This window comes from Diabrotica virgifera, chromosome 5 (assembly GCF_917563875.1).
Source record: "Diabrotica virgifera virgifera chromosome 5, PGI_DIABVI_V3a".
Lineage (NCBI taxonomy): Eukaryota > Metazoa > Arthropoda > Insecta > Coleoptera > Chrysomelidae > Diabrotica > Diabrotica virgifera.
The window spans coordinates 3,383,037-3,402,807 of NC_065447.1; the positions used below are offsets into that span (position 1 = coordinate 3,383,037).

Genomic DNA, 19,771 nt, shown 5'->3' on the forward strand with positions numbered 1-19,771 from the left:
TAAAACACACACAAACACATTAAAAATGCCACAAATGATTTCTGAACATTAATTGTCGGAAAATTTTTTAACTAAATACGTATTTTCTGAAAATAAAATTATATAATAAATATACTTACAATCATAAAATGTATAAAAAAACAAAAGTTTCTATTGGGATTCGAACCAACTTATCAGCGCGGTTTGTATTGGCGTTGTATTGGGGTTCATTCGCATTAAACGCTTCGCCACGGAGACAACGTGTTATTATGTGCGAAGATCGACTAACTAAACGGATTAAACTTTTGACATTTTTGAATTACATAAATCAAATTATTTTGATTTTGAATTGAAGTGATTTAGAATTGAAAAAATACAACAAAACAGAGTAAGAAAACAATATATTAGGTAAATATTGATAGAAATTTTGATGGTAATCAAATTATGTAAATCAAAGTATTACATACTATGTATTTTGGTAGGTTCAAATAGGTAGGTACCTATGATACATTTACAATTATTACGTACCTGTTGCTTAAAAAACTATTTAAAAGTCACTACAATTATAAACTTTTTTGTTTCTGTCCTCACAACAATAAAACTAATATATTATACATTTGTTTACCTTCATACTGAACAATTATTTATTATTGACAGATCATTTCAACACCCAATCAGAGCCCGTATAACGACTAGTACCATACTGTCGGTGTGCGCATGCGCGCAGATCAATATAAATTCACCCTCAATCTCAATCGCGCCTAAAGAAGTATAACTTCAAAAATTACAGAACAGTTTTGCTTAGAATTAGATTCTCTAGCAACTTCCGTGGTTATTTTGACCAAAAAATTTTCCACCCCCTTGGAGGTGTGGGAACCGCCCCCAAGATAAAAAGTGCCATAGTATATAGGGCAGACTTTGTTTCTCGATATATTCCCTACTTACTGTGAAAATATGAAGTAGATCGATGTAGTAGGATGGAATTCGGAGCCACATACCCTCATTGGCTGCCCTAATATGAAAAACTAACTTTTGACTAACCTTACACCCTAATAGCACACATCGAAATGTCCTAAGCGTAAAAAAATATTAATTTAATAAAAGGTATAATATATATTTGGCTAACAACATACAATACTGGTCAATAAAAAAAACAATAACCCATAAAAAACGGTAACGGTGAAACTTATTGCTATGTAAAAATCACACTCAGTGGCAGATAATCCCTTAACATATTACCAGGCGTGATACTAATATCAGGTCAATATAGATAAAAATATAATTAATTACAGTGGGTAGTTTAAAAATACAGCTGGACAAAAAGTGACTGTACGTAATCACTATTTCTTATACCGGGTGGTGATTGGTCAAACGGGCCCATCTAGAAAATAAGAGTTATTTAAGTCATTAGCAAATAGCTTAATTCAGTTTAAATTTTAAATCCTCTAATAACAATATATGAAATTTTACTCAATATTTTGATTATGCACTTGCTTGCATTAAGTATGTGACATTGAATATCTGTCAACAAAGGAAGAGGATATAGAATGGGAAACAAAGAAGTAAAAATACTATGCTACGCAGACGACGCAATATTGATAGCCCAAGATGAAGATAGTCTGCAAAGATTAGTCCACAGATTTAACGTAAGTTAAATCAGAAACAGAAAACCAAAAGAATAGTAATTAGTAAAGAACCAATCAGATGTAAAATTGAAATTGATTGGTATCAGTATTGAACAAGTAATGGAAGTAAAATACCTTGGATTTACATTGTCAAGTTACGGAGACCTGGACAAAGAAGTGAGAAATCAAGTACAAAAAGCAAATAGACTGACAGGATGCCTTAATAACACTATATGGCGAAACCGACATATTAACACTGAGATGAAGTCAAGAATTTATAAAGCCAGTGTAAGACCAATAATGACATATGCATCAGAAACAAGACCCGATACAGCTACAACCCCATGACTACTGGAAACGGCAGAAATGAGAGTACCAATGGCAGAGTATCAATCTGCCAATGAATAAGCAGAATTGCTTACAAAAAAGAAGAAGAAGAAGAGGAAGAAATTATAACAGCGGGTCAAAATAAATAAGAATACACTCTGAAACACACTGAACTTTGATCGGCCCTGGACTAATATTAATTTTCACTAATTTCTTGCTTACAATTTCAAAATTATGCTTGCATTCATAGTTTTTTGTCCAGCAGTGTATAAATAAAAGTTTTGTATATAATTTTATATAATAAAGAGGCACCTAACATTAGTATCGACGTTTAAGATTCACAAATTATATAGATACCAAAATACACTAAGCACCACAATTAACGCACCCTCTAAAAAATGGGACACTTTTGATGTCTCGTATTTCCTAAACCTCTTGCCGAATTGAGTGATTTTTTTAGTATGTTATAGCCTTATTCTTCAACAATATCGCTGTTATAATATTATTGCTAAACAGGTAAGTGTTATTTTATACCGGGTGTAACAATTATAGTGTGTTTTTTCCTCAAAGTTCGGAACACCCTGTGGAATATTCTAGCGTATATAAAATATTGAAATTAAAACTCAACTGTAGCCTTAGGTTTTCTTAACATTTTGCTTTTTGATTCATTCGCTTATGTTGGATAATAAAAAAGTTAGGTACTTTAACAACTAACAATGTTATTCATCAATACAAGGTGTTTTTAAATAAGTGCGACAAACTTTAAGGGGTAATTAATTCTGCATGAAAAAATAATGACCGTTTGCTTTATAAACATATGTCCACAAATGCTTTGTTTCCGAGGTACGGGATGTTGAATTTTTTCTTACAAACTGACGATTCAATTATTGCTCTAAAACTGGTTGAGATATACAGTCGAACCCGCTTATTAGAATAGCCTTCGTGCCAAGCAAAAATATTCCTATAACCGGGATATTCTAATAACCGATCAGTGGTGGCTAGCAGAAATATATGTACCGAATATACGTCGTAATAGTACAACACACTTTGTAGAGGTACATACTGTATGTACATGTACATACTGTATGTACATGTACATACTGTATGTACATGTACATAGTATGTATTTGCATGTACATACATACGTTATGTACATATATTATGTATATGGTTCTATTTCTTTTTATGTCAATAATACAGTACCTAGTGTAACTATTACTTATTTTATTAAAACACCAAACTACATTATCTGTGCATGCATACCTACACAAATAAGTATGAAATGTATGCAATATGTAGATATACGTATAGATATATATTTTCTTATTAACATATATCCAACAGACCTACTCTTTTTCTGGAAAAATAATCGGTAATCTGAGACTATTTGTTTTGTTACATAAGATATTAGCGTTGATTGAAATATTAATATGGGTCCAATACCTCAATCAACGATATTAGTCACTTGTTGCTCTAAAATTATAATAAATAAAAAATTGACATTGGTCTTACCCTCCAGAAAATTTCAGCGGTTATTATATTACAAGGGGTTATTTATGACTTCCAACTGTTAAAAATCTAAACAGACAACGACGTGGCGGTGAGTGAGCAATAAGAATGTTTACACAATTGAAAAATTAGGTACCTACTTTACGATCGGTAAATGTTTGGCGGAAGGTAGAATTGGTACCCATAATAAAGTAAGAAATAAAATATTATCTACAGGTCCTATAAAACCAGAAAACATAAAAATTTGTGGGAAATTGTACCTAAAAAGTTTTTGGTAACTTAGGATTATTAGATAAAGCGGGATTCTTTTACTAAAACGTATCACTATAAACGGTTAAATTTATTAAGGAGTAAATGGAAATGTTCCGGGATCTCAAAATTCTATTCCTTAAACCGGGATATTCCTATAAGCGGTACTCTAATAAGCGGGTTCGACTGTACAAATGAAATTTGGTAGGTTTTAAGAGGTAGTTATTGCGTATTTTTTGACATACAATTAAGAATTTTATATTCATCATTGGCGTGCATACGGCTATAAACATTTAGATATATCCCGTATGCACGCCAATGGTGAATATAAAACTCTTGATTGTATGTCAAAAAATGCGCAATAACTACCTCTTAAAACCTACCAAATTTCATTTGCATATCTCAACCGGTTTTAGAGCAATAAATAAATCGTCAGTTTGTAAGCAAAAATTCAACATCCCGTATCTCGGAAACGAAGCATTTGTGGACATATGTTTATAAAGCAAGCGGTCATTATTTTTTTTATGCAGAATTACCCCTTAAAGTTTGTTGCACTTATTTAGAAACACCCTGTATTGATGAATAACATGGTTAGTTGTTAAAGTACCTAACTTTTTTATTATCTCACATAAGCGAATGAATCAAAAAGCAAAATGTTAAGAAAGCCTAATGCTACAGTTGAGTTTTAATTTCAATATTTTATAAACGCTAGAATATTCCACAGAGTGTTCCAAACTTTGAGGAAAAACACACTATCATTGTTACACCCGGTATAAAATAACACTTACCTGTTTAGCAATAATATTATTACACCGATATTCTTGAAGAATAAAGCTATAATACACTAAAAAAATCACTAAAATCGGACAATAGGTTTAGGAAATACGAGCCATCAAAAAGGTCCCATTTTTAAGGTGGTGAGTTAATTTTGATGCTTACTGTATAACCAACAGAGTAGTGCTTTTTTGCTACGATCACTAAATCGGCATATTAAAATATTCAGGGGTGCATATTGCAAAAATAAACACGTAATATGTGTTTTTATTGTATTATTGTAGTTTAGAGATGATCGATATCGTTCCTTTTAATGATACGAGTTAAGATTATAAAATCAACACAAAAGACTCACTTTTGAAAACTCCTACTGAGGATTATTAGTACACAGTATCAATTGTAGGATTTTTGTTATATAGTTCATACTTCTTGTAATACAACGATATATCGTGAAGAAAATGTGTCACTGAAATCATCATTGATGAGTTTGAATGCAAATATTGCTATGCTACGATTAAGACCACTATTTTATTCGATTTTCACTGACGAGTCATTGCATCGTAACGAATCTCTATAGATTCCTTTTACCGAACAGTTTATTTGTAACGATTCATTTAGAAGCGAATCACTTTTGGAAGGGTTGCCTATTTACGAACTGTTAGTAAAGAATTTGTAAATACATTACAATTGCTTGATGATGATTTTTATTATATAGTCCATATTCTTCGTAATTAGCTGATCGAATGTAATGAAAGCCTCTCACTGAAACCAGTGTTAATGTTTCAACGCAAATATTCAAAAACGGTATGATTAAGTTCAATATTTGATTCGATGTTCACCGCGAAATCGTTACTACGCAGCGAATCCCTTATGCCTTTTACTGAACGGTACCACTGTAACGATTCAGTTACAACCGAATAACGTTTGCAACAGTGACCTATTTTCAAACGAAACGGTTATTGGTAAAGTTGTGTAAATACAGCCCAAATTATACGATTTTTATTATATACTCCATACTCTTCGTAATTCTCTGATATCTCTCTAGTTGCATCCTTCTTTGTGGAATATTTGGAGCTTATGCGTTTCTTGGACAAAAGTGTAAGATTGCAGACTGACCAAATCAGCGCAAATTCACTGTGATAATGTGATTAAAATGTGTCACTGAACCTAGAGTTGATTAATTTTAACGAAAATATTCAAAACCGCTGATAAATAGAATCGAATCGGATCATCAAAAGGAACGACTCATTCAACTCCAAACCAATTCAAAGGAACAACACTACTGCAGGTTGGTATATATAGTTAGCTAGATCTGTTTTAGTCCTCACTCTCAAGCAACCCATTTGCTCTCAACCCCCTCTCTTGTAAAACCCGTAACACATGCAGTTTTTAGTAACACAACAGAAAAAATACCGCTTAAAATCGTGTAGAGTCTACTCATCGCCCGAGCCTATACAACAGGAACTTCTATTATTCTCCGTGTTCTTTTTCCTCAAGTCTACAGTGTCGTTCATCACTGTGTCGATTTTATCGGCCCTCGATTCCAGTCGCAGCCAGTACTGAACGGCCATTTTGAATGCTTCTTGAACGTTGTTGGCGTTCTTCGCCGACGTTTCTATACTGGACGTTATAGAGTTCTCGTTACACCACGTTTCCATCTCCAATTGTGAGACTTCCCTTTCTTCTGTCGGTACGTCTGACTGAAAATGACTAACGTTAAAAAAATAGAGACAAAGTTAATTTAATATGAAAAAACTAGATAAACAGAACGATTAGGAGGTAGGACTCATGGATTTTCAAAAGAGCTATGACTTTGTAAATAACACGTAAACTTGTGTACTGTTTCGGCATGACTCATAGCTCTTATGAAAATTCATTATTATTATTATTATCCCGGTTATTTATTAGCCCGATCAGGGAACGCAAAATTCTACGAAAACCTCCAAAAAAATAAAGGAAGGATGAAAATTTGGGAATAGGTAGTTGAAATTGTCTATTATTACATAAGAAAAACTTTACAATTCTACATCGACTCCATTTTACAAAAATTGGAAAATACGGGGTGAAAATTTTTTTCCCGGGGGTGAAAAAAAATACGTTCAAAATTAGTCCGGAATTGGATAAAATGACTAATTTTAAGTAACTTTTGTTCTACAGAGTTTTTTTACTAAGTCAATACTTTTCGAGTTATTTGCGAGTGAATGTGTTCATTTTTAACAAAAAAAAAATGTTTCTGGACGGTTTTTGTGAGATAACTCAAAAAGTAAGTATTTTAACGAAAAAAATATTCATAGTAAAAATATAGAATATAGCGTATAAAAAATTGAAAAAAAAAAGAATGTGTGTGTACTTTGTACGCACGTAAGAAGATATTCTTCTATTATATAGGTAATTTAAACGAAGTAAATATACTTAAAAGGTTATTTGTATTTTATTTAAAAATTAAACTAACTTTCTTATCTACCACTTTCAAAAAATTTTTATTAAAATAACGAAAAATAGAAAAAAGTGTGAATCGTCCGGGATTGGAGCCCGCGACCTTCCGTGTGCTTCCGTTCTCTGCCCCACCGCTCTGCCAACTGCGCTATCGAGCCACTTGAATTGATGCGTAAGTTTCGGATATAATTACACAACACGGCGACAAACTGTAAAAATGTTATGTCTACATATTTTATTATTTTACTACAGGGAAACACAAATCCAAAAACACAAGAATTATAATAAATAATACATTTCCTAAAACCAGTAATATATTCTTTTAATGCACGGTTACAGATACATACATACCTATCTTGAAAGATTAGCAATGAACTACATACTGTCAGTGTGCGCAGGCGCGTGGTTGATGTACAATTTACCCTCAACGATTCGCCGCTAAAGAAGAATATCTTCAAAAATGAAAATCCACAAGGAACAAGTTTTCCTGTAGTTCCTGTAGACTGCGCTCCGTATTCTAAGTGAAAAATAAGATTGTTTTGCCTTCGCATTGCAATTGAATAAAAATGGAATTTTTATTTTATTTTTATATTGGTCGTTACTTCTCTGAGTAACTAGGTCCATTTTCTGTTGGAATTTACCAGCTGAACAGACGGGGTCGTGAATTGTAAGTTTTTTGAATTCCCTCTTGTCTTCTTCGCTTCAACATCCATCTGGCTTGCAAATTTTAGGAGCCATGGAGGTGTTACCAAGGAAATGGACCAATAAGTTTTCAATTTAAAAATCTTTTAGTAATATTTTAATATTTTTAAATATTATTAATATTGCTATTAGGATTGAAAACTACTTCATCTTATTGTATAATTGTTTGACTGCGGCGATGATCGTGTTATTTAAGGAAGCTCGTTCAAGAGACTGCCACAGCTTTCTCACAGAAATCGAGTCATATGCTTTTGTGAGAACCACAAATAAAAGATGTATTTCCTGGCTTCTTGCAACTTGCTTTTATAGATATATTTCGATCATATAGTAAGATGTCCTCGTTATTGGTTTGATTTTGACTATCGAGGGCAAAATAAAAGGTAAAAGAGATGTGGGAAGAAGACAAATCTCCTGGTTACGAAATCTAAGGAAATGGTTTAGTCTGAACTCTAACCCACTATTTAGAGCTGCTGTAAGTAAAATAAGGACTATACTATATTATATTTACTGAATTGGCAATACCACACAAGCTAATTAGACTCATTAAAGCCACAATGGATGAAACTCAGGCATGTGTACGAATACAGAACCACCGGACAGACTTTTTCAAAATCTAAAGGGCAGGAACTAAAGCAGGGAGATGGGCTGGCCCTAACATTGTTTAACCTGGCACTGAAGTATGCGGTTAGGCAAATGCAAACTGGACGAGGAAACCTACTGACCAACCGAACGGTTCAACTGGCCGCTTATGCCGATGATATTAATATTATGAGTAGAATATCAACAGGAGTACAAGAAACATACGCAGAGTTAAAAATGCAATCGAAAACGCTAGGTTTGGAAATTAACATAGAAAAAAAACAAAAAATATTAAAATATTACTAAAAAATTTTTAAATTGAAAACTTATTGGTCCATTTCCTTGGTAACACCTCCATAGCTTCTAAAATTTGCATGCTAGATGGATGCTGAAGCGAAGAAGACAAGAGGGAATTCAAAAAACTTACAATTCACTACCCCGTCTGTTCAGCTGGTAAATTCCAACAAAAAATGGACCTAGTTACTCAAAGAAGTAACGACCAATATAAAAATAAAGTAAAAATTCCATTTTTATTCAGTTGCAATGCGAAGACAAAACAATCTTATTTTTTACTTAGACTGCGCTCCGTATTCTAAGTGAAAAATAAGATTGTTTTGCCTTCGCATTGCAACTGAATAAAAATGGAATTTTTATTTTATTTTTATATTGGTCGTTACTTCTTTGAGTAACTAGGTCCATTTTCTGTTGGAATTTACCAGCTGAACAGACGGGGTCGTGAATTGTAAGTTTTTTGAATTCCCTCTTGTCTTCTTCGCTTCAGCATCCATCTGGCTTGCAAATTTTAGAAGCCATGGAGGTGTTACCAAGGAAATGGACCAAGGAAATGGACCAACAAAAATAATGATACAGACGAGAAGAAATGCAGTTCCACAAAACATTATTCATGAAGATGACATTGAAACGGTTGGAAAGTTTACAGACCTGGGAGTAGAAATATATGCCGACGGATCAGAAGATGGAGAAATACGGAAGAGAATAACGCAGGCAAACAGAGCTTATTTTGTCTCTCCCATATATTTCGTTCTTAAAGTGCCCACCGAAATACAAAGCTGAAAATCTATAAAACCTTAATTCGACCAATAGCATGCTATGTCAGTGGTGCATGTGTCCTGAAAGAAACATCCAAAAACAAACTCGACACATTCGAAAAGAAAGGCCTGAGGAGAATAATAGAGCCTGTTAGAGAAAACGGAATCTTCAGAAGTCGATACAACAACGAGCTTCATCAACTTTATAAGGAAACACCCCTGTCAGACTTAGAACACAAAGATTGCAATGGGCCGGATATGTGATAAGAATGGGAGAGGATAGGCTACCAAAAAGAGCACTGAATGCTAGAATGCTGGAAAAGAGACCGGTTGGAAAGCCAAGAAAGTGATGGGAAGACACAGTAAATAGCGACGCACAAGCTCTTTGAGGAGTCCGTGTATGGAGAAGAGCAGCCACAGACAGACAAGAGTGGAGGCAAAAAATAAAGGAGGCCAAGGCTCAATTTGGGCTGTAGTGCCGCAAAAGAAGAAGTAAAATTAGAATTGCCATGTTGATATGAAACTTTCAATAGAAAATGGAATCTAAAGAAGAAGAAGCGCCTAATCGCAACTAAGCCAATAAATGTTAGTATTCTCCTTTTCATGACCATTTTTCAGTGCGTCACAAATTATAGAAAAAAAAGGTAAGTCCGTGATAAGACACATTTATGACATTTATTCTAACATGACATTTTAGTTAAATCTGACAGTTGTCACATTTTATTTTCAATTTGGAATAAAAACAAATCAATTGTGTCTACTGCATTTATAAAATGGTATTTTCTTTGATTTATATTGTATAGTCTTGTACTATACAAATTGTACAAATTATATTGATAATATTATTATTTTATTTAATAAATAATTTTTTAAAACATGAAGTTTTCGATCCTAATAGCATTATTAATAATATTTAGAAAATATTAAAATATTACTAAAAGATTTTTAAATCGAAAACTTATTGGTCCATTTCCTTGGTAACACCTCCAAGGCTTCTAAAATTTGCAAGCCAAATGGATGCTGAAGCGAAGAAGACAAGAGGGAATTCAAAAAACTTAGAATTCACGACCCCGTCTGTTCAGCTGGTAAATTCCAACAGAAAATGGACCTAGTTACTCGAAGGAGTAAAGACCAATATAGAAATAAAATAAAAATATTATTTTTAATTCAGTTGCAATGCGAAGGCAAAACAATCTTACTTTTCAATTAGAATACGGAGCGCAGTCCAGTCCCTTGAATCGCGATTTTCGGCTCTTATTGGAGCCTCATCGGAAAGAACGTAGGCTTGTTCTCCAATAAAATTTTTATTTTATTTAAATAATTTTTTTGATTATGGCGCCATCTATCGACAACTAGAATAACTAGAATAAATGTTATAAATGTCTGTAATCAGCGACGTGCGTGTTTTTTTTCTGTCACATACAATTTAATGCGTTAGAGAGAAATCGAAAAACTGTTACGCACTGAAAATGGTCATGAAAAGGACTATAGGTATTATCTCTGTATATTGTGCATAATATAGCAAAACTCGCTCTTACCTTATTTCCTACAACAATAAACGGGAATTGAGCATTTTCCCTGATATCTGCATAATGTAAAAACTCATTTCTCCACATCTGGATATTTTTAAAACTTGACTTGTCATCTATAGCATAGGTCAACATACAGATGTCGCTGCCTCGATAAAATGGCGTCCTCAGTGTTTTGAACCTCTCTTGGCCTGCGGTGTCCCAGATCTACATAAAATATAATGCTGAGAAGTGAGAAGGAGGAATTTGTTGGGATAATGTTACAATCTGACGCAAATTGTTAATAACATTTAATATGTACACTGCTAGTCAAAAGCAACCAATCTCAAGCATTAGTTGCTTCAGCTACGCTCCATCTGAAAATACCCTAATAAGGGATAACTTTAATGTAATAAAAGCATTTTGGTAAAATTGTGGGTTGTGGGTTAGACCACTTTGCATCTCTAGAATGCTGTGATTTTTACATTAATTCATTCTGATTTAGGGCTTTTCATTCTCATTCATTTGTTTCGAGCTCCTGTCATGTGTCGTATAATCCGTGTATACTAATATTACACCATAGGTATAATAACTAGTAGATTAAGCAAGGTATGGGCCGCTCTGTGCATCGAGGTGTAAAGTCAATAAGGATTTTTTTTTGAAAAATCACCAAATCACCGTCCAATCTGTATACAGGGTGATTGATTAGTGGGGTAAAGCTCAATAGATCCGCTATAGTAATAGATAGCAATAAAAGTTAATAACAAAAATTGTAGCCAACTTTGAGCTTCACATTACAAAATTAGTTAGAATGTTACAGGGTGTTCGATAACACAATGGCAGACCTAACTTATGTTTTTTTTTAATGGAACACCCTATATTTTATAGTTATTTTATTTTAAATTCGAAATCCTGTTAACTTTTTCATCACAAAAATATAATGGTTTGTTATGTTATACAGGGTATTTACAAAGTTATAACCAATTTTATATGAAAAGCGTAACAAAGTTCAACTCCCTGTATAAATAAAAATAAACAAAACAGCAATGGTTTATTATTGCCATATTTTTTTACGTATTGTCAAAATTTTCAAGAATGATTGATATTGCTACTTTTCTTTATATCAAATACAGGGTGAGTCAAAACGTAAGTACATTATTTTCTCAGTAATTTTAAATAACACCCTGTATTTTATATCACTATTGAAAAGTACCATTACCGTACTTTAATTTTTAGATAAGTTCCCTATGTCTAAATTTATTAGTTTTCGAGATATTTTCATTTTTCAGAGCAAATTATTTTAGGTGTCTAAATTTATCCAAATTTTAAGTAAGCCATAACTGAATTGACAATATTGACGATTACTTATTATCAATCCGGTAATCAATGTAACAATGTAGCAAATAAAGAAATAAAAATAATTTATTAGTAATACATTTTACAAAAAAAAACACAACCACTACATGCAACATTTTTGAAACACTTAAAAACTACTTTTTTATGTAAATGTAACAAATAATTAAAGAAAATTAGTAATAAATTTTACAAAAAAACACACAAACACAAAATACAACATTTTGTGAAGACAATTAAACACTACTTTTGTATGTAAATGTAACAATGTAACAAATAAAGAACAAAAAATAATTTATCAGTAATACATTTTGCAAAAAAACATGTTTGAAAAAATTAGAAGCTACTTTTAATAAAATATTTTTAATATTTGATTATACCGGGTGGTGAATCGGAAAACGGGCCATAGGAAACTCAATGTAAAATTTTAAACTGTTGAATTCCTGCTTCCCTAATTATGCTACATCAAAAGTCGTGAGAAGTTATTTGTAGAGGATTGAAATGTGTATTAAAAACAGAAGTTAAAATTGTTCTACGATTTAAACACATTCCAAAATTTTGAAAAATATAATGTATTTACCGCAGTAGGTATGTGTGGGCATGTTAAGCCACACGTTACTATTTAACTGACAGTTAGCACACTATTGACTGAAGAAAATATCTTTATTATTCATACTTTCTCCTTAACTGAGGATATCTGATCAACTTTATTGTGTTTTAAACAATAAATGATAAAATAAATAAAGAAATTGACAGTTCAAATTGTTAATATAATAAATTCATTGTCACCGAATGCAATCTTATACACATTATTGCACTGTGTGTGGCGTAACTTTGGCGTATTTCTCTGAAAATTGTATTATATTTTTACAAAATTTTGAATAATTATTGTTCATAGAACAATATTAACAGTTGTTTTCAATACAGATTTCAATTCTCTACAAATAGTTTCTTATGACTTTTGATGTCAAATAATTAGGGAAGCAGGAATTCAACAGTTTAGAATTTTACATTGAGTTTCCTATGGCCCGTGTTCCAATTCACCACCCGGTATAAGGTGTTCAAAATTACCTCCTAACACATTTATACACGCCTAAAAACGATCATTGAACTCTACGAAGCATTTGTAAATTAACACATCGAAATACACTTTTCATTCTATTTTTCATCTCATCCCTTGTTGTTGGAGGTATTTTATAAACTTCATTATTAACGTAACTTCAAAAAAATCAGTCCAGTTTATTAAATTCTTGTGATTTGGGTGGCCACGCTACTTGTCAATTGAAAAATGAAAATATCTCGAAAACTAATAAATTTACGACATAGGGAATGCTATCTAAAAATTCAAGTATGGTAATGGTACTTTTCAATAGTGATATAAAATACAGGGTGTTCCATTTAAAATTACTGAGAAAATAATGTACTTGCGTTTTGACTCACCCTGTATTTGATATAAAGAAAATTAGCAATATCAATCATTCTTGAAAATTTTGACAATACGTAAAAAAATATGGCATGAATAAATCATTGCTGTTTTGTTTATTTTTATTTATACAGGAAGTTGAACTTGTTACGATTTTCATATAAAATTGGTTATAACTTTGTAAATACCCTGTATAACATAACAAACCTTTATATTTTTGTGATGGAGAAGTTAACAGGATTTCGAATTTAAAATAAAATACATCTAGGGTGTTCCATTTAAAAAAACATAAGTTTGGTCTGCCACTGTGTTATCGAACATCCTGTAACATTCTAACTAATTTTGTAATGTGAAGCTCAAAGGTGGCTAAAATTTTTGTTATTAACTTTTATTGCTATCTATTACTATAGCGGATCTATTGAGCTTTACCCTACTAATCAATCACCCTGTATTTACAGTGTAAAGGGATTAAATAAAAAATTTGATTTGATTTGATTGAGTGGTCTAGCCATCTTTGTCTGTTACATGCGCAGGAACGTTTGGTTAAAAGAGATAGACCACCGATCGACTGCTTCCGCATTACGCTTTTTTGTTCAGCATGCCTTGTTTACCCTTAATTATTAAGGCCCTTAATATGGCTATGTATTATACACAGATTATACAACATATGACAGAAGCTCGAAACAAATGACAATCGATGAAAAGCCCTATTGAAAAGTTTTGTAAAATAAATTGTATTCATAACAAAAGCTGACAATTTTTTTATGTTTAAAAGCTCTACAACAAGGATGGATTTTAATGAAAAAGCGAATTAGGTACTGTTTTAATGATGAGGGGCTACGCTACAGTAATCGATATAGATCTTGTAATGAAGTAGCCAACTTCAACAAACCATTCTCCACCAATAAGACTACAACACAAAAAACTGTAAATCGCTTTCATAAAACTCGACGAGTAAAAGATGGCATTCGAACAAGTAGACCAAAAACTGTTATAAATCACATATAACTTTAATGCAGAGTTTCATTGAAGATCCTCACGCAGAGCTGCATAAATACATCCTCAGCTGTCTTATAATGAATTTTATCTACGACTGATACATAATATATGTATTATACTTGTGGTGTTTGCAATATAATGCCATATAATAATCCCTTAGGGATTAATAATGCGGGATTAATAGCTATTAATCCCTCTGGCACAACAATCACAAAATTCACCACGGAAACAAAATAATCAACCTCAAAAAGTGTCACTGTCAAACAAATAGTATATTTGACAGTTTGTGTTGAGATGGACGAAAATGAAAAATCTTTTAATTGTACACCACCAGAAATTGTAGAACTAGCTACAGCAACAGCATCTACCTTAATACCTTATGTAAATATTTGTATTAAAAACTCTACTAAAGTTAATGATGATTCTCAACCAATTCAGTTTATTAATTGTACTATTACTAATTTTAATGTTTTTAACAAATAAAGTTGTTCATTAAAAATCTTAAATTAATTAATTTGTCGTAGATAAAGTAGAGTATACTACTCGCAATAATGGCTCTCATTCCCTCGGAATGTTACTCCCTCGCCGCTAACGCGGCTCGGTTCGTAAATATTCCTCGGGAATAATAGCCATCATTATTGACTCGTGGTATAATCTACTATTGCACATGTTAATCTCCCTTTCAGAAGAAAAATCCAATCCATAAAAGCATGAATACAACTGTAAGAATAATGTTCTTCATCTAATAATTACTAAAATTATCATCCTACACTTTCAAACAATCATAATATAAGCTATTTAACAATTTACAATTTCTCAGATATACAGTATGTCCCTGTAAGTTGTATCCATATGGAAAACTTTTTTATTATTAATTTTACGAAAAAAAGTTATTCTTTATAAAAAGCTCTGCATGGTCCAAAACCTAGGATTTAACCATCAAATATCAATTTTTTTGAATATTATACGAGGTATGTCAAAAAGTTTGAATTTCACTCAAGAGTAAAGTAGCTTTATTTTTCACAATATTAAAAATTGCTATTATGAAGAGTTGTTTAGAATTAAAAACTGTATTCTAGTATGCAATTACATCCTTCTAATTGAATTTTTTTTTTTTTTTGAAAAATTATGGATAGATAACATTATTTTCAGTTATTTTAATTCAGATAACTCTTTTATTATTAATTTGACGAAAAAAAGTGATTCTTAATAAAAATTTCTGCATGGTCTAAAATCTAAAATACAACCATCTTTTGTCAAATTTTATCAATTTTATACGAGGTATGTCAAAAAATATGAATTTCGCTCAAGAGTAAAATACGTTTATTTTTCACAATATCGAAAATTGATATTACAAAAAGTTATTTAAAATTAAAAACTATGTTTCAGTATGTAATTACATCCTTCTAATTGAAATATTCTGAACTATAAAGGTACTTTACTTTTGACCTAAATTTATCTTTTTTGACATACCTCGTATAAAATTGATAAAATTTGATATAAGATGGTTGTATTTTAAGTTTTAGACCATCCAGAACTTTTTACTAAGAATCACTTTTTTTCGTAAAATTAATAATAAAAGAGTTATCAGAATTGAAATAACTGAAAAAATAATGATAGTTATCCATAATTTCTCAAAAAATTTTTTTTTTCAATTAGAAGGATGTAATTGCATATTAGAATATAGTTTTTAATTCCAAACAACTTTTCATAATAGCAATTTCCAATATTACGAAAAATAAAGCTACTTTACTCTTGAGTGAAATTCAAACTTTTTGACATACCTCGTATAATATTCAAAAAATTCGATATTTGATAATTAAATCTTAGGTTTTGGACCATGCAGAGCTTTTTATAAAGTATAACTTTTTTTCGTAAAATTAATAATAAAAAAGTTTTCCATATGGATACAACTTACAGGGACATACTGTATATTTGTTAAAATTAGAATGTCCTTGTAATGTTAGTGATATATGTACAGACTTCCTTATTATTGAATACCAGCTTTCCAATGTTTTTATAAATTACCTAATACATAATGCAACAGTTTTTATCAGCAACAGCTGATTGTATGTTTGTTTTTGTATTATTTCACATTTCACAGTAAGGATTATCAAAACAACACTTCTTTGAAAAAGTAATATGTCAAAATAAATATAAATTTCATCATCAGATTATGATTGATACTGTGAGAAATTGAACTTTAGTATTTAAGGTACTAGTATACTTTGGAAGACCAAAAGTAAGCATTTTTTCAAGAGTTTTTGAAGTTATACTTCTTTAGGCGCGATTTCATTGAGGGTGAAATTTTATTAATCTGCACGCATGCGCACACCGACAGTATGGTATTAGTCGTTATACGGGCTCTGATTGGGTGTTGAAATGATCTGTCAATAATTGTTCAATATGGAGGTTATCGGTAAACAAAATTATTGTATATATTAGGACAGAAATAAAATCAAAGGGCCTAGCCGGGTAAGATGGTGAAAAGTGCCCCCAGCTCGATTTAAATTCCATATAGGCCAATTTTTAGCACATATAGAGGAACTCACTTTCTGAAATTGTTAGCCCCCTAGGTGGTCACGTGACCCCCCTAGAGCCTAATTAGGCATTTTATGTTTTTATTTTTTATCTCAGGCGCATCAAGAGCTAGCCAAAAACTTTATTAAAAAAAGTTGTAAGTTCCAAAAAGATCTATAAGAAAAAATTTTTTTTTAATTTTTTGGCGGGATATTCGAATTTTTAGAACAATTTTAAACTTTTAAATGACTGACAAAAAACTAAGACACTCGTTTTTACAAAAATTAATTATAATGTGTATTTTTGCACAATCTTTCACCCTGAATTTTTTCAGACTTTTAAAATTGGTGAAACGTACGTTTAAAAATAAAAAACCGCATTTTTTCAGTTTTTTTTTCGTGTTTTGAAACAATTTTATACATATTTTTCAAAAAAGGTAACACTGTCACTAGAATAGGTAAAAAACTGAAAAATAATTGGGGTTTGCTTAATAAAAATTTTTTGTAAAGCCATCCATTTTCAAAATACAGGGCGTTGAAGAAAACAAAATTTTACACATTTTTTACGATTTTGCTGAAACTACTGGCAACATTGTAATAAAACTTGGCGGGATTTAAGAGCTGGTTATTGTGAATATTTTGACATACAATTAATGATTTGATATTCATCATTGGCACGCATAGGGGTAATGGTCTGAACTTTTTAAAGAATAAAGATAGTACGCCACTGACATATTTCAAATTAACAATCGTTTTTTAATTTCTCGTTCAATTTGTGACAAAAAATGTATCTTCTTATTTTTTCATACGACGCGCCATTTTTATTCAAAAAATAAAAGATCTTAACCCTTACAAAGTATTCGAACTTCTAGTAGTTTCTACATCTACATACATAATAAACTCATACATCCATTATCAAAATTAATTCGAATACTTTGGAAGCGTTAAGATATTTTATTTTTTGCAGCAAAACAGCGCGTCGTATGAAAAAATGAGAAGATAGATTTTTTATTGCAAATTGAACGAGGAATTCAAAAATGATTGTTAATTTGAAATATGTCAGTGGCGTACTATTTTTTTTTTCTTTGAAAAGTTCACACCATTACCCCTATGCGCGCCAATGATGAATATTAAATCCTTAGTTGTATGTCAAAACATGCACAATAACTACCTCTTAAAACCCGCCAAGTTTTATTACAATGTTGCCAGTAGTTTCGGCAAAATCGTAAAAAATATGTAAAATTTTGTTTTCTTCAACGCCCTGTATCTTGAAAATGGATGGCGTTACAAAAAATTTTTATGAAGCAAATCCCAATTATTTTTCAGTTTTTTACCTATTCTAGTGACGGTGTTAAATTTTTTGAAAAATATGTATAAAATTGTATCAAAAAAACGAAAAAAAACCGAAAAAATGCGGTTTTTTATTTTTAAAGGTACGTTTCACCAATTTTAAAAATCTGAAAAAATTCAGGGTGAAAGATTGTGCAAAAATACACATTATAATTAATTTTCGTAAAAACGAGTGTCTTAGTTTTTTTTTCAGATTTATTTAAAAGTTTAAAATTGTTCTAAAAATTCGAATTTTCCGCCAAAAAAAAATAAAAAAAAATTTCTCATATAGATCTTTTTGAAACTTACAACTTTTTTAAATAAAGTTTTTGGCTAGCTCTTAATGCGGCTGAGATAAAAAATAAAAACATAAAAAGCCTAATTAGGCTCTAGGGGGGTCACGTGACCACCTAGGGGGCTAAAAATTTCAGAAAGTGAGTTCCTCTATATGTGCTAAAAATTGGCCTATATGGAATTTAAATCGAGCTGGGGGCACTTTTCACCATCTTACCCGGCTAGGCCCTTTATAATTATAGTGACTTTTTAAATAGTTTTGAAAAGCCGCAGGTACGTAATTCTAAATGTTTCAGTTGTATTCCAATAAAAAATTATCTTCATAACTACCTATTTGGAAAATGTAAAAAAAATAATGTAGTTACCTATTAGTAGGCAATGCTTTAATTTACATAATCTGATTACGAACAAACTTTCTACAAATCTTCATCTAATATATCGTTTTCTTACTCTATATTTTGTTGTATTTTAATACGACAAAAATCAAACTAATAATTTGATTAAATTCATATAAACAAAATGTCAAAAAGTTTATGGTGTAAACGTTTAGTTTGTGTATATTCCCACATGACGTATTCGCGAATGTGGTGCAGTGGGAAATCGCTTCAACTTTCGTACGGTGCGGTAGAAGTGGGTTCAAGCCCCAAGCAAGTTGTTATTTTTTAATTTTTTTTATAGATTTTATGATTGTATGTATATTATTATATAATTTTTTCAGAAAATACGTATTTAATTAAAATTTTTGGCAACAATTATTGGTCAGAAATCATTTGTGGCATTTTTCAATGTGTTTGTGTGTGTTTTATTCTTTTATTTTTTTAATTTTTGGTATTGTTTTAATAAAAATTTTTGGAAAGTAGTAGAGAAACTGTTTAAAGTATATTGATTTCGTTGAAATCATATAATAGAAGTATAACTTCTTACGTGCGTACAAAAGTACACACATTCTTTTTTTTTTTCTCAGAACCTTTATTAAAAATGAACATAAAACTTTTTACATATTAATATCTAACTCTTAGAGTTAGAGAATAGATTCTTAGAGAATCTCTGAAACCAAAAAATCGTACAGCATTTGAAAAAGGAAGGTTTGTTACGTGACAATTTACTACAATTTGAC

At 31.2% G+C, this 19,771-nt stretch overlaps 1 protein-coding gene across 2 annotated transcripts in view; it reads right to left on the reverse strand.

Moving 5' to 3' along the window:
• Positions 1-1,072: 1,072 nt before the first annotated feature.
• The window catches only part of LOC126885615 (ras-related protein Rab-9A), a 32,337-nt gene continuing 13,638 nt past the window's right edge, over positions 1,073-19,771 (reverse strand). The window contains exons 3-4 of one of the 2 annotated variants that reach the window (XM_050652235.1): positions 10,768-10,965; positions 1,073-6,163 (exon numbers count right to left, since the gene is read on the reverse strand). In XM_050652235.1, the coding sequence (XP_050508192.1) occupies positions 5,897-6,163; positions 10,768-10,965 (465 nt within the window). In that variant the 3' untranslated portion in view covers positions 1,073-5,896. Of the gene's footprint in view, positions 6,164-6,793; positions 7,109-10,767; positions 10,966-19,771 lie in introns of those variants that run through there. The other variant, XM_050652236.1, reaches the window with a different exon arrangement.